The sequence below is a fragment of the Schistocerca piceifrons genome, chromosome 2 (genome assembly GCF_021461385.2).
Source record: "Schistocerca piceifrons isolate TAMUIC-IGC-003096 chromosome 2, iqSchPice1.1, whole genome shotgun sequence".
NCBI classification, from domain to species: domain Eukaryota; kingdom Metazoa; phylum Arthropoda; class Insecta; order Orthoptera; family Acrididae; genus Schistocerca; species Schistocerca piceifrons.
In genome coordinates this window covers 494,558,092-494,574,909 of record NC_060139.1, presented here as the reverse complement: position 1 = coordinate 494,574,909, position 16,818 = coordinate 494,558,092, and the positions used below count along the sequence as shown (strand labels likewise).

General features: G+C 41.0%; 1 protein-coding gene across 2 annotated transcripts in view; it reads right to left on the bottom strand.

Annotated features, from left to right (window-relative positions):
• LOC124775048 (protein regulator of cytokinesis 1-like) overlaps positions 1-16,818 on the bottom strand; it is a 147,948-nt gene that overhangs the window by 89,002 nt on the left and 42,128 nt on the right. For both annotated transcript variants that reach the window (XM_047249828.1, XM_047249829.1), the window contains exons 3-6: positions 5,691-5,789; positions 5,469-5,615; positions 2,822-2,941; positions 2,535-2,690 (exon numbers count right to left, since the gene is read on the bottom strand). In XM_047249828.1, coding sequence (XP_047105784.1) covers positions 2,535-2,690; positions 2,822-2,941; positions 5,469-5,615; positions 5,691-5,789 — 522 coding nt within the window. The remainder of the gene's footprint in view (positions 1-2,534; positions 2,691-2,821; positions 2,942-5,468; positions 5,616-5,690; positions 5,790-16,818) is intronic.

Here is a 16,818-nt window from a genome sequence, read left to right as displayed (position 1 = left end):
AAAGAATTGTGGCTAATGACTGAGGTCAAGTGTGTCATTTTACTATTATCACAGAATTTCTCAATGATGCGTCGGAGAAAGAGTTGACAGTACAGTCTGAATTAGATTGCAAAAAGTTTAAAAAAGACAATAGTGTGAGGAGTATGAAACGAAGGATGTGATGCTGAGACAATAGGATTCTAAAGTCAACCCTAAATAAGGAGCAGGAAGATGCTCAATGTGACTATATTCTGCTGGCTGTATCAGACCCAGTGTTTCATGCACCACATATAAGTCATTTGCAAGTCAGCTATTTTTCCTAATTTATGTTCGAAATGTAAGCTTTGGTCAAAATATTGTTTAAAATATTTTCCAATGTGCATTCATAATAAAACAAATTACTGAATACATAATCTACACAATGAGTTGCTGATCATTTACAACACTGTGGTAAATGATAACCCTTATGGTTAATGGCAGCAGGAGGCAGTCTGGTACAACCATGTGCTTGTTTAATTTCTCTCTATTTTTGAATAATCTTTCAAATTTGGTAGCACCTAGTTAAAACTAACGTTCAAGCTTCACAACAAAAGCATTTTATAAGTGGAATCAGATGCCACTGAATCCACATTAATATGAAAAAGTGTTTACATGCAGCTTTTATTTGGGGTTATTCAGGCAAATCTTATGAAACCCACACACATACAGGCAGCTCAACATCAGATTACTACTCATGATAATGGCAACTGTGTTTGCCCACTACTGTGCTAACTCAGTTACACTCTGCATCAGAACAAGGAGGAATACGGAGAACAAGATTGGCATGGCTTCCAGTTCTAAGACCAATCCAGCACCAATTATACTACAAATTTTCATCAATACACCAAAATATATCGTATGGTGTGTGTGGTAGAAGGTGCTTCATGTACCACTATCACTTTCCTTATTTACTGCCCCATTCGTAAAGAATGCACAGCAACAGCAACTGTCAGAAAGCCTCAAATGAATTTTAATTTCTTTGAGTTTCATGTCATTGTCACTTTGTGAGACGTATGTAACACAAAATAGTATGTTGCCTGCCTCTTCTTGGAAAAATACTCACCTGGAATTTTAACAGTAAAGCTTTCTGTGACATACAGTGCTCTTGTACAGCCATCTATTGGAGTCTGATGAGCATCTCAGTCATACACTTGCACTCACTAAATGAACACATGAAGAAATGGTTCTCTGGATATCTTTAATTAATCCTAACCTGGTATATGTTACAGGCATTTGTGCAATAATAAACTGAATGAATGAGATATTGTAAGCTGTTAGTTTCATGGGGTAATTACAGTATATCAAGATTCTTCCAATGAATCTTAACTGAGCACCTGATCTCTACAGTTAGTTTCATGTGGTCATTCAGTTTAGGCCACTGGTCACATATTCCCTGATATTTTACGGTTACTATCTTTACAATTGATTGCCAAAAGTGTATACAAAAAAATAATAGGCATTTCCACTTATTCATGCGCAATAAATTACGCTACTTTCCAATATGTATCAAGCTTGAAGAGCTTCACAAATATTCTGACTTCATTCACCAGAACTATATATATGTACTGTGAGTGGCAGTGACTCTATAATACCCCCTAGTGGTACATCGTAATTTGGTTTTACATATGTTAACAACAATGTGTTGAGTTCCATCTGTTAAGGTATCCAAAAGCCAATTACAAAGTAGATCTGATACTCTGTAAGCTAGTATCTAGTTAAGTAGGTGAACAATATGCAACTGTATTGAATATGTTCTGGAAGTCAATGGACACTACACAACTTGGGTGCCATAAGTTTACTTGGGTGCCATAACTTTACTTACTTAAACAAATTGCGATTACAACAAATAATTTTGGTTTGTACTCAACTGCTAGACTACTGTAAACAACGAGGGAGAAAGATTGGTGAGAGGTTTAAGGATTACGGTATAAACAGCACAATGTGCATTCAAGATCTATCGTGAACAAGAAAGAAAAACCATTAGCTGTCAACTGTGCACTAACTTCATTTCTGAAAGCTATAAAAAGTGAGCAGGAAGTGATTATGTGATGCATTAAGATATCAGCTGAGAATATGCTGTGGGATTTATAATACAGCATGACTAGTCTATTTTTTATTCCAGGAAAAGGTCTAAGAAACTATGGTAAGTAGCTCACAGACAAACACCTTGCCTACATGGGGAGGAGTTACCAACTAGCACTCTGTTAAACAACACAAATATTATTCTTAGGCTAAACTAATAATATTAGTGTAGTACCTGTATTAATTTTCCATTTAATAATTTTGAAATAAAACTTAATATCTGAATAATGCAATTGACACATGGGAATATTACGTCTGTCCTGACCACTGCAGCGAATTACGATAACACTTTAAAATTCTGACTTATTTCTTTAATAAATTAGAAAAAAGTTATTAGATAATCTCTGGAAATATCAAAAACCAGTACTACTAAATTACAGAATTTTAATTAATTACAACCAGTAGCTTGAGTGAAAACTGAAGATCACACTCACTTTTAGTTTAGCTATATTCTCTTTTGATAGCTTAAATGAATCTTCATCTTCACATACTACTTTCTTCTCAAAATCCAATAAAGGAGTCATTTCCAGCTCCCTCATTATTTCCATTATACTTGACCTTGTTTGGTAGAAAAAATTGGTGAGTCGATCCTTAACAGGGAGAAAAGGTAATTTTTTTTTGTAAAAAAAGAAATAAATTGATAAACGCACTAATAATATTTGCAAACACAGAATTATTAAAGTGTCACCCACTTCTTCAGGGAGGGACAACATTTATTTACCTTTTCATCAGCTTTAAATTTAATGTACACTTCAAACTGAGATAGCTGCTCCTCTGAAGGTACAGCATTTGGTATTTCGTAAACATCTTCTAGACCCAAACGCTCACACAATTCTTTTTCCTGGAAAGAAATGAGTAATTACTGCGTTAAGGTAGTTGGCTTGCTACCAGTGAACAATATATCACTGTCAGCTTAAATTTTTCCACAAATTCTTTCGGCGCACACACACACACACACACACACACACACACACACACACACACACTATTTATGCATCATTAAACAGTTATCAGCCAGCACACCACCCATGTACTCTTACTAATCTTCTGCCAAACATACAAAAACTTGATCATCATCCAGTCCACTCTATCATTTGCAATTTCAACAAACCGACTAACTTCTCTACACTTTAGATCAAGCATAACCCACAAGCTATTGCCATATTAACAGCACTTACCATTTCTTTATACATATAAAACTTACCCCTGGCCTAATACAGATTGACATGCTTTACTCCTATACACGAATGATGGCAATTCGTGCAGGCCGAGTCACGGATGGGGCTATTATTGTTGCTGGTTCCAAGTGATAGTTGCGGTACTGGCATGCCCACACTTCGCACTTTAAGTGTATATGCTTCAAATTATGTCTCCTGTTTGCTTCTGTAGAATTTGTTGCTTACCACCACAAGTGACGAGAAGCATCAAATGGAATAAAAATTCACCAAATTAACTCATTACGATCATGTTTTATGCTCGCACAACGCTCACTGGCTGTCGGAGAATTCTTGGTGTAAGTGTGCAGAACAAACTTAAACTTGACTGCTATTGTTCATGACTCCGATCACCCATATCACCTGCCTCCATATATTCAATGCACATGGCTTATTTATTGCTAAATATTTCTAGCTCAATATGAGAATCATCATCTCACTTCAAAAATATGAATGTACATGTAAAAGAATATGTTTCATAATGACTGTCTTGTCCTATGCTATCCCTCTGGTGACCTTTGCCTATTACCTCCCCTAAATCTTGCCCCTTCTTCTCAGCACTCGTACCTGATAAACACTTTTCTTCCCTTGGATCTCAGAAGAGGCCTTTAAATTTTATGAATTATTCTCACTATTTGGTGCATTTTTATTATCAATTGGAGCGCAAAGAGCTAGTAAGAATACGGAATATAAGAATTTTCCTCCTAGGGAGACTTTTCAACCTTTGGCTCCACGTAGTATACACTATATATGTTAGGGGCACAGAATTTTTAGATTGTGTGGAAGAATAACAGCAACTGCGGGTATTTGCTATCTTGGTCAAATAACAATGCAGATCACTAAAATCATGACGGTCATTTAAAATACAGTTTAAAACTTTAAGAGAGATGCATTGCTTCTTGTCAATTCTAATATCAGATTGACCTTTTAATTAGGCATAGTGCCTATTTGCTCCTACCTCATTACATAGTATTAACACGACATTTCTAATTCCTCAACGCATTTTTCTGCTTAGATACCAAATGGTTTTGTTATATGCTGCCTGATTAGATTAGATTCCAATTGATCCATAGTGAGGAGGTCCTCCAGGATGCAGAACATGTCAGAAAAACAATAATACATGACAAATATTTACAACTCAAACAAATAAGCTTTTAAGGTACCGCTCCACAGGTCCCAAGTGGAATGATGGTCTTTTTTTTTAATGAACGCTATATGAAAGGATCATTTTACAAACACTAATGCACTGGATTTAAAATAAAGTTTTTTATTTATAAGGTAATAAACATGTAATAGAACTACTATAATAATTAATTACAATGAACACATTAATGCACTGAAATGGTGCAGAAGTTATGTATATGCCCAAAAGGTGATTAGTGACATTATTGCAAGTAAACAACCGCGATAGTGACAGAACATTGACAGCATGTCTGCCAAGGAGAGATGCTGCCTAGTTGAGAGTGGTGGCTCATCGATCTCAACATTATGGCTAGGTGTAAGGCTGGTTAGATACAACCCAGTCGTCATCTTGATGCCGTTAGTAAGACAATGCTTACCATATTTAGATACACCAAATTTGCAGATCCAAATGTAACGCATTTTTCTGTAAAAAATTTAAGACATCTCTTTCTGTCACAAAAATACAAAGGCTACGAAGAAACGAAGGAGAATTTTCTGAACACAACAATTTATTTTCTCTCTCTCCATTCCCTGTCACCTACTTCATCTCTGCCCCTCTTCTGTGTACCCTCACATGCTCCTATCACCCCTCCCTATTTCATATATGCTCTACTATCTTAATGCCATTCGTTTCACTGTGAAACCACCGAGTCATCTGCTAAAAGAACTGCCTCACACTATCCCTTCCTTGCCTCACGTCCCCCCCCCCCCCCTCTCCATCTGCCCTAGCAACTATTGCTCTCAGTAATCAATAAATAGGCAATTTTTCTTTTTTTAAAATTCAGCCTTGATCACACCACATATGCTACAAGAACATACGTTCTTGTAGCACATGTGGTGTGATCAAGACTGAATTTTAAAAAGAAATTTAAAAATTTTTGATCACTGTTCCAAAAATGTTTAGCTATATTGCCTTTCTTTGAAATTAGATATAAAATTGGTTAATTGTGTTGTTTACATGTAAGGACATACCTTTGCCCTGAGCTTGGCATAATATGACAACCTCTCTTGCTTCAGTTCCCTGTATTCAGAGACTTTTTTTGTTAGATCTTCCTCAACTTGACACAGTGGAAGCATTTCATATTCATTGTTATCAACAGGAATTTTTACTCCAATTTCCTGAAACGGAAAAGTTCTAACAGGTGAACAATTAATGGCAATTTCCATTGTATAAACACAAAAGCAAATACTTACTGAACCCAACTGTTCTGCCTCTTTTAAAAGATCTTCAATGGATTTGATAATTTGCTCCTTGGCATTATCTTCTTCTAAAACCATATCTTCAAACATGTGCTACAATTGATCACGAGATTTTTTAAAATGAGTATCAGCTCTCTACAGTTTTGCAGATATTATTCAACAATGAAAATATCACTTCTAATATTTAAAAATACACTGGCAGCTACACGGTCCAGTCATATTACTATGACCACCATCTATGCCTGACGTCAACAGGCAGTAACCATTCCGAGGTGCCAGCACTGACAGTGGAGGCTGTATAAAGCGTGTTGTGGGTATGTTGAAAACAGTGCAGTCGTAACCATGATGTGGTAACTGAGTGACTTACCAGGAGTCAGAAGGGCATTATCACTGGCTTTTAGGCCAAGGGTGGAAGCATTTCCAAAACAGCGGAGTTTGTAAAATGTTTGCATGCCACCATGGTTGAAATATACTGTGCAAGGCAAAATGGCGCTATCCAAAACCAGTGCCTAGGCAACTGGTGCACCACATGCCATACATGACAGAGGTGAATGATGGCTGCAGAGGTGTATACAGGTGAATAAATGTGGAACTGTTGGGTAAATGAACGCCCAGATGAACCAAAGGGCTACCAATAGGGTCTCCTCAACTACCATTGCTCCATAAGGACCTCTGCACCAAGCACTTGGTTCATGCACCCATGCTGACTGCTGTTCATTGGTGACAAAGGCTGGATCTGCACATCAACACCACAATGGAACGTCCGCTAAGTGGCATGAGGAGGCCTTTACAGATGAATCTTGTTTTATGCTCTATCAGACTGATGGCTACTGATGTATATGTCCAGGTAAGAGGAGGGAGCATTATAGTCCAGGGAATCCAGTGCCAGCAATGTGTCACACAGCTGACAGTGTACATGGATATTTCAAAGAACACCAGGATGAGTTTACTATACTCCAATGGCCACCAAACTATCTGGATTTAAACCCAATCGAGACTCAGTGGAAGCATCTCGACCCGGCTGTTAATGCCATTGACCCTCAATCGAGAAACATAGTGCAGCTGGACATGGCACTGGAACTGGCATGGCTTTGCATCCCTATTGGTATCTCCAAAACCTCATTGACTAACTTCCTGCACATCTTGCAACAGTTTGGACTGCAAAAGGTAGTTATCCAGGCTTTTGACAGGTGGTCACATTAATGTGAGCGAGCAACGTATTTTTAAGACTGAGCATTTGACTAGAAAATGTGGACACCAGACTTACATATTTACTAAAAAAGGGACTTTTTATTTTTGGTGGTGGGGAAGGGGGTTGGGCCGGATGGTGTTAGGAGAATCGCTCTCTTCAGGGAGAATGTTGTGATCGATTGAGCAGATCAACTACTGTAATAATAATCTATACTACTATATAATGACAAATTATCGATTAATACTGTTACCAATTTACTCCAAATTTTTACACGATACTCCAATAAACGTGTGGATGGACACAAGCTACATATTTTTTAAATATATACTGCATGCAAATATATATTTACTATATAAATGGGTATGATGTCAGCAAAAAACTCTACAAGTTCTTGAAAAATTCACTTGAAAGTTTTAAATGATTCCCTAATAAATGCTTGGATGGACATAAGATACATATTTTTAATATATATGGCATACAAATATGAATATAATAAAAACAGAGGAAACATTGTGAACAAAGTCTTGAAAAGTTTTTGATTGAGTTATTTCAAATTTTGACACAATACTCTAATAAATGTTCAGACAGACATAGGTAACATACTTTCTTATTATCTATGGAACATACAGGGAGATAATTATTGAACTATTTGTGGGATGGGGGAAACATACGCTAGTTACAACCTACAGCATGTACACACTATGCTCAATATGAAAACGTCACTACAGATATTCGGATTTAGGTTATGATATGTTCGATATGCCTGATGTCATTGGCAATGACATGGCGCAGACGAATAGCGAAATTCTACACAACTCACTTAAGGTGTCTGAACATCAATGCTGTCGACGACTTCCTGAATGGCTGTATTCTGCTCAGCAATCATTTTGGGGTTATTGCTGTACACCTTGTCTTTAATATAGCCCCACATAAAGGAGTCGCATGTGTTCGGATCCAGAGAATATGACTGCCAATTGGGGCCCATGCCAGTGGCCTCTGGGTAGCCCAGAGCCAGAATGAGGTCACCAAAGTGCGCCTCCATGAGATCAAACACTCTTCTGCTTCGATGGGATCAATCTCCATCTTGCATGAACCACATCTTGTTGAAATGAGGGTCACTATGGATAATGGAGATCAAATCATCTTCCAAAACCTTCACATACTGTTCGGTAGTCACCGTGCCATCAAGGAATATCGCACCGATTATTCCGTGACTGGATACTGTACAGCACCCAGTCACCTGTTGAGTGAGGGTGAAGAGACTTCTCGATCACAAAATGAGGATTCTCAGTCTTCCAAATGTACCAGTTTTGCTTATTGATGAACCCATCCAAACGAAAGTGGGCTTTGTCACTAAACCAAACTCTACAGCGCATACCAATTCCCATAATGCACTGTGGCCAACCGTTCAGAAGTTATGATGATTTTATTTCATATAGTTCAGTAAGTGTCACTCTGTACATACTTTATTATTATTATTATTATTATTCTTTCCTTTCTCAGACTTATGTCTGGTTAAAAATGGAAAGTGATGCGGACCTTGATCAAGCGCGACTTCCTTTTAACTGTACGGTATATGTTACATTGCATTTAGGAACTTTCGGGTAATTGAACATGTATCAATAATTACAGAATTCTGTAGTTGTATATATACGTTTGGATGTAGCTGTATCGCGTTGATGTACTGGTGGATATTGTGTGGTATGACTTCTGTAGTTGATAGTATAATTGGTATAATGTCAACTTTATCCTGATGCCACATGTCCTTGACTTCCTCAGCCAGTTGGAGGTATTTTTCAATTTTTTCTCCTGTTATCTTCTGAATATTTGTTGTATTGGGTATGGATATTTCGATTAGTTGTGTTGGAATTTCTTCTTTTTATTGGTGAGTATGAGGTCAGGTTTGTTATGTGGTAGTGTTTTATCTGTTATAATGGTTCTGTTCCAGTATTATTTGTATTCATCATTCTCCAGTACATTTTTTGGTGCATACTTGTATGTGGGAATGTGTTGTTTTATTAGTTTATGTTGTATGGCAAGTAGTTGATGTATTATTTTTGCTACATTGTCATGTCTTCTGGGGTATTCTGTATTTGCTATATTGTACATCCGCTTGTGATGTGATCTACTGTTTCTATTTGTTGTTTGCAAAGTCGGCATTTATCTGTTGTGGTATTGGGATCTTTAATAATATGCTTGCTGTAATATCTGGTGTTTATTGTTTGATCCTGTATTGCAATCATGAATCCTTCCGTCTCACTGTATATATTGCCTTTTCTTAGCCATGTGTTGGATGCGTCTTGATCGATGTGCGGCTGTGTTAGATGATACGGGTGCCTGAAATGTAGTGTTTTCTTTTTCCAATTTACTTTCTTCGTATTGTTGATGTTATGTGATCTATAGGGTTGTAGAAGTGGTTATGAAATTGCGATGGTGTAGCCAATGTATTTATATGAGTGATTGCTTTTTGTATTTTGCTAGTTTCTGCTCGTTCTATAAAGAATTTTCTTAAATTGTGTACCTGTCCATAATGTAGGTTTTTTAATGGTGATAAATCCCCTTCCTCCTTCCTTTCTGCTTAATGTGAATCTTTCTGTTGCTGAATGTATGTGATGTATTCTATATTTGTGGCATTGTGATCGTGTAAGTGTATCGAGTGCTTCTACGTCTGTGTTACTCTATTTCGCTACTCCAAATGAGTAGGTCAATATTGGTATAGCATAAGTATTTATAGCTTTTGTCTTGTTTCTTGCTGTCAATTCTGTTTTCAGTATTTTTGTTAGTCTTTGTCTATATTTTTCTTTTAGTTCTTCTTTAATATTTGTATTATCTATTCCTATTTTTTGTCTGTATCCTAGATATTTATAGACATCTGTTTTTTCCATCACTTCTATGCTGTGGTTATCCAATATGTAATCTTCTTGTGCAGTGTGTTTTCCCTTGACTATGCTATTTTTCTTACATTTGTCCGTTCCAAAAGCCATATTTATATCATTGCTGGATACTTCTGTTAGCTTTAGTAATTGGTTGAGTTGCATGTATAGCAAATGTGTGATTTTGTGTTGTAATGTTCCATAATTTGTATTATTTAGCATGTTGGACAGTGGGTTCAGAGCAAGGCAGAACCAGAAGGGACTTAATGAGTCTCCTTGGTATATTCCACGCTTAATCTGTATTGGCTGTGATGTGATATTATTTGAATTTGTTTGGATATTAAGTGTGGTTTTCCAATTTTTCATTACTATGTTTAGGAACTGTATCAATTTAGGATCTACTTTGTATATTATTATTATTAACAACAACAACACATAAAGAGAAAATGTTAACAGAAATCTCAAAATGTTCTTGACCAATTTATTTCACATTTTCCTTTGACTGTTGAGCTATCTGCGTCGACCACTTCTGAACCTAGAAATACATCATGGATGGCAATGAATAGACAGTGAGAAACCACTGACTCAACAGTCTTTCTGCCCAAAGGATAGATCAAAATAGTTCCAAGGATGGGGTACGTACCATGGGGGCATAAACAATTGTTCCCTAATAGGAGGCAACAGTGATGGAATATGGTAGTTCAGAGCGGAGATACTGTATGCCAAATGTGATCTGGGTTATAATCCTGGGCTTCCATTATGGAATGCAGATCTCCCTACCAGGAACAAGGACATGGGAGTTTGGATGTTCCAGTGAGCAGTGAATGTGTATTGCGTAGTTGAGCAGCAGTTGTTGGTGCCTGTTGTGTAGTAGAGGGACCCCAGCCTCTGAGAATATTTCATTTAACATGGCAAATATAGGGAAGCCATGTGAATCAGGCTTCAAAGAGCAGTCCTAAGAAGTTATACGACTCCACATTGAGCAAGTGGTCATCAAAGCAGAGTTCTAGTTGTGAATGGTGACAGAAGTGCATGATGCATGCTTTGGCGGCCATGGATCAAAGCCCAGGACTGTGCCTTTCATATACACTCCTGGAAATGGAAAAAAGAACACATTGACACCGGTGTGTCAGACCCACCATACTTGCTCCGGACACTGCGAGAGGGCTGTACAAGCAATGATCACACGCACGGCACAGCGGACACACCAGGAACCGCGGTGTTGGCCGTCGAATGGCGCTAGCTGCGCAGCATTTGTGCACCGCCGCCGTCAGTGTCAGCCAGTTTGCCGTGGCATACGGAGCTCCATCGCAGTCTTTAACACTGGTAGCATGCCGCGACAGCGTGGACGTGAACCCTATGTGCAGTTGACGGACTTTGAGCGAGGGCGTATAGTGGGCATGCGGGAGGCCGGGTGGACGTACTGCCGAATTGCTCAACACGTGGGGCGTGAGGTCTCCACAGTACATCGATGTTGTCGCCAGTGGTCGGCGGAAGGTGCACGTGCCCGTCGACCTGGGACCGGACCGCAGCGACGCACGGATGCACGCCAAGACCGTAGGATCCTACACAGTGCCGTAGGGGACCGCACCGCCACTTCCCAGCAAATTAGGGACACTGTTGCTCCTGGGGTATCGGCGAGGACCATTCGCAACCGTCTCCATGAAGCTGGGCTACGGTCCCGCACACCGTTAGGCCGTCTTCCGCTCACGCCCCAACATCGTGCAGCCCGCCTCCAGTGGTGTCGCAACAGGCGTGAATGGAGGGACGAATGGAGACGTGTAGTCTTCAGCGATGAGAGTCGCTTCTGCCTTGGTGCCAATGATGGTCGTATGCGTGTTTGGCGCCGTGCAGGTGAGCGCCACAATCAGGACTGCATACGACAGAGGCACACAGGGCCAACACCCGGCATCATGGTGTGGGGAGCGATCTCCTACACTGGCCGTACACCACTGGTGATCGTCGAGGGGACACTGAATAGTGCACGGTACATCCAAACCGTCATCGAACCCATCGTTCAACCATTCCTAGACCGGCAAGGGAACTTGCTGTTCCAACAGGACAATGCACGTCCGCATGTATCCCGTGCCACCCAACGTGCTCTAGAAGGTGTAAGTCAACTACCCTGGCCAGCAAGATCTCCGGATCTGTCCCCCATTGAGCATGTTTGGGACTGGATGAAGCGTCGTCTCACGCGGTCTGCACGTCCAGCACGAACGCTGGTCCAACTGAGGCGCCAGGTGGAAATGGCATGGCAAGCCGTTCCACAGGACTACATCCAGCATCTCTACGATCGTCTCCATGGGAGAATAGCAGCCTGCATTGCTGCGAAAGGTGGATATACACTGTACTAGTGCCGACATTGTGCATGCTCAGTTGCCTGTGTCTATGTGCCTGTGGTTCTGTCAGTGTGATCATGTGATGTATCTGACCCCAGGAATGTGTCAATAAAGTTTCCCCTTCCTGGGACAATGAATTCACGGTGTTCTTATTTCAATTTCCAGGAGTGTAGCACCCAGCAGTTGGTGTTGAGCAACGTCTACAATGGAGGTGCAGTAATAAATTCAAAAATCATTAGCACACACAGAGGGTGGCACTGTAGACTATACAGCTGCAGCTAGACCAATGATTGCCAGTAGAAAAAGGGGCACATTCGATACGGAGCCCTGCACAGCCCAAATCTTTTGTACATGTGGTGTACTTTGGGAAACATCAGCTTGAATCCAGAAAGTACTGTGTGATAAGAAATTCTGCCAAAAATCGGGAGGAGGCCCTGGAGACCCCACTTGCATAGTGTAACGAGGATTTGATGGTGTCATAAACCTCCTGCAAGTCAAAGAAAACAGCAACAAGTTGAAACTTCCTGACAGATTAAAACTGTGTGACGGACCAAGACTGGAACTCAGGACCTTTGCCTTTCTGGGCAAGTGCTCTACCAACTGAGCTACCCAAGCACGACTCAAACCCGCCCTCACAGCTTCAGTTCTGCCAGAACCTCGTCTCCTACCTTCCAAACTTCACAGAAGCTCTTCTGTGAAACCTGCTGAACTAGCACTCCTGGAAGAAAGTATAATGCGGAGACATGGCTTAGCCAAAGCCTAGGTGATATTTCCAGAATGAGATTTTCACTCAGCTGCAGAGTGAAAATCTCATTCTGGCAGCAGTAAGTTGTTGATGCTGGGAAAAAGCTGAGTGGATAGCAATCTCCAGGCAGAGCAAACTGGCAGCACTATAATGGCCTTGGCAAAAACTGCCCTGGGATGGTGCCAAAAGACACACCCCCTCCCCAAGACTCAATGTATCAACACAGCTGCCAGCTCACCATGTTTGAGCAACTTTCTGAGAACATTAATGAGACTAAATGGGCAATAGCTGTCTGTCTCAAAGGTGTGTTTACCCAGTTTCAATACTGGGATGAACATGCTTCTCACTCCAGATTCAGCTGAAAATGATAACATTTTTGCAATCTATTAGTACATGTTTGAGCATTTGGCTGAGGATGTAATCTGGTCCTGCCATATCACGGCAATGAGGAACTCCCACTCACTGAATGGAACATTATATGGCTCCAGGTGACTTGTGAAAAGTAACAATCACTACACCCTCTGTTTGAGGACACAAAATGCAGGGTTATAATTCTCAGAGGCAGGGGCCAGAGCATAATGCAAAGCATCTGGGTCATTGTAGACAGTATCATTCAGATAGATACCAGGTACACTGAGGTGTTTAACATTTGCCCAAACCGGCAATGTACGATTCCTAGCATTCTCATTTCTGTTGTTTTAAGAGGTGGTGGACCCAGGTACAGAACGGTTTAAAGGCAATGAGGTGCTCCATTGATGGACATCACTTATGGCATTGGAGAACCTGTTAACAATCCCTAATGGCCATGGACATTTCGAGTGTCCACCAAGATACTGTCTTCCAATTGTGGGAGGGGTGTGTGTTTTCGGAAGGAATAGGGAGTTGTTACATCAGCTGCTGATAGAATGGCTGCAGTTATGTTCTGAACAGCTGCAGCAATACCTCCATGTGGTGGGGTGCTAAAGGAGACAGCAGAGATGAACGCATCCCCAACAGTTTTGTTGAAAGTCCATCTGGATGAAGCTCATGTGAGTGAGGCCGACGGACATTAAAGACAATTGGAAAATGATCACTGTCGCACAGGTCATTGTGGACACTCCAATGGATGTAGAAGAGAAGACCAGTGTTGTAAACGGAAAGATCAGTGGCCGAATAAGGTCTATACATTGAAGTGTGTAGGAATGCAAGTATTCAAGAGGGAATAATTGAGCTCTGCGAGCAAGTTTTTGACAGCTTTATTGCAGAAAGTAGACACAGTGCAAGCCCACAAAGGGTTGTGGCGCATGGGAACTGAAATCACCCAATATTAGAAACAATGGGGAAAAAGGGGGGGGGTTGAGAAAACAGTGCAGACAATGTATTATGAGACACTTCACTGTCCTGTCAGGAGGGATTTACACATCCCAGCTATGTTCTCATACCAACAGCAGAGCCTCCAAAGTTGCATTGAGTGACACGTGTTGGCTGTAGGCAGAGTCCAGAACGTACATGCAAATGCCGCCCGTTGCCCTCTCACTGTCACCAAGATTCTTAACATAGCCTTGACAGCCACAGAAGATATGAATCCATATTGCTGGGAGCTAAGTTTCCTGTAGGGCGATGCGAAAAGCGGAGGAACAACATAAGAGACGTCATAGCTCAGCCATGTGGCGGAAAGAATTACTACATTTCCACTAGAATAACATGCTGTCAGTATCCTGCAAGGCCTTGTTTGCCTCAGTTTATGGGACAGTGGAGGAATGCAAAGCCCTACAATCCACAACCTGTGGCTCTTTCAGCCACTGGCTGACATCTAGTTGGAGATCAGCAGACTCCTGAGCACGGAGCATCCTGAGGGAGCCTTTCCTGCTAAGAGATGCTGGAGGAGGGTGTTGCTTCTCTGGTTGGGACTGACTTCCCAGGCAGGTAAGGAGCTGACACCCCCAAAGCAATAGGAGGAGGAACTCCAACCATCAGGGGAAAGGGTGTAGTTGATTAGTCTCAAGGGTCCAATCACAAAGGGTGACTGGTACAGGCAATCAGTAGAGAGGATGATGACATAGCCGTAGCATACATCGTCAGACCTGTAGAATACAAAATCATCATATTTCTTCTTGGTCTCTTGATATATGAGTTGGTCAAGAGTCTTGCATTCTTGGATTTTCTTTTCTTTTTGGAAGACTGTGCAGTCCATGAACAGGGACAATGGTGCTCTCCACAGCTGAACAGTTGTTGAGGAGGAGGAGGGGGGGAGAGGGAGCCGACGACTACAAGGTTGCTGTGCAACTTCTTTTTGTCCACAATCCCTACAGATGGTGCTGATGCTACAATATGAATATGAGCCCAAATCTTATGCATTTGGAACAAGACATGGAAGGGAGACATTGATACATCATCACATTGACCTTTTCAGACAATGGGTCGCCTTCAGAGGCGAAGATGAAGGTCCCACTATCAACCTTATTGTCCTTTGGTCCCCCCCAGGACATGGCGAACAAAATGCAGACGCTGTTGCTCCAAATTGGCACATAACTTTACATTGGTTTGTAAAAGGAGACAGTGGTGGAAGATGATATTCTGCATCATATTGAGAGTGTTAGGGGGAAGATAAATTATAGAAATGTCACAGGCCAGCAGCACTCATGATTGAGCAGGAGATGCCACTTTAATCAGAACTGAACCAGCTTTCATTTTTGGAATCACTGCTACTTCCCCGACCTGTCTTCCTCCCCATCAATCCTAGAACAGATTAAATATTTGGGAAGTGTTTCTTGTGTTTCTCCCTTTGCCTCTTAGCCCTATATTCCTCCCACAGTGTAGTGAGGTAAGAAAACATTCTGGGTTTCCTTTCACATTCAACATCAACAGTATTCTAGTTACTCTGGATGGATTCTAAATGTCACCAAATAGTGGTTGTTTAACTCCTCTTTCCAGGATAGATTTGTGGTTATCATGGACCCTGCACACACCCAAGAGACAAAAGGAGATGAGGAGATAGGGTGAGTGATTAAAGTGTCAAATCAGACTAGAAATTTTTTGTACGTTTTATTTTCTATGAAACAATGTGGCCATTGTAGAGGTAAGAACACATAAGAACTTACAATTCTGTTGCATTTGGAGCTGACTTCCAAATAATGAAAAGTGTTAGCAGGGGTTATTGAACTGCTAACAGAGATTTATAAGAGCCATGAATAATGAAAGAGGAGGGGATACAGTACGTTAAAATCTATTTTATAGGGAGCATTCAAAAGGAAACGAACCGGAGGCATAATTACAGAAACCAGTACCTGTATGTTAGAAGTATTGACCCTGGCAGTTGAGACACTTGCCCCACTGTGACAAGGAAGTGAATGTCTGTCTCATAAAATTCCTGGGATTGTGATGTTAACCAGTTCTGCACGTACAGCTGGACATCTGTGTTCAAGGTGAATTGTTTGCCCCCTCAGAGCCTTTTTAAGGGGACCAAAAATGGCGCAATCACACGGAGAGAGGTCCAGACTGTATTGAGGGTAGCTGAGAACTCATCTCCAGCCACCACTCGATGTCCAGACCGCACATCATCGGCTAACAACACCTGTTCTTCCCTGAAGGGTGTGTGCCATGCCTTGACCCATACAAGGGACATGCAGTGTTCGCCATACACTTGTGTCATTCATTGACGAATGTCCGTTCCACCGACTCCTTCTGCTGCCAGAAAACAAACAACACCTCTTTGCTCTTTTTTGACACCTCCATGTCATTGTTTGCAATGCAACTGGCAGTGTTGGACAATTGATGCATGCTGCTGCTAGCTCTGCACGTGAGCCCTCTAGTGATATGCTGTGAACTTCAATGCTCTGGTCGGAACCACACCTCGTTACACACGCCACGTTATTACCTTCCTGTCACCGGTTTGTGCATTTCAGACTCTGGCTAGTTTCTTTTTGAATGCCCCTTACACACTAGCAACTTCTTGGTGAAACTCTATTTATGGTAGGAGTGCATCATGTGCTAA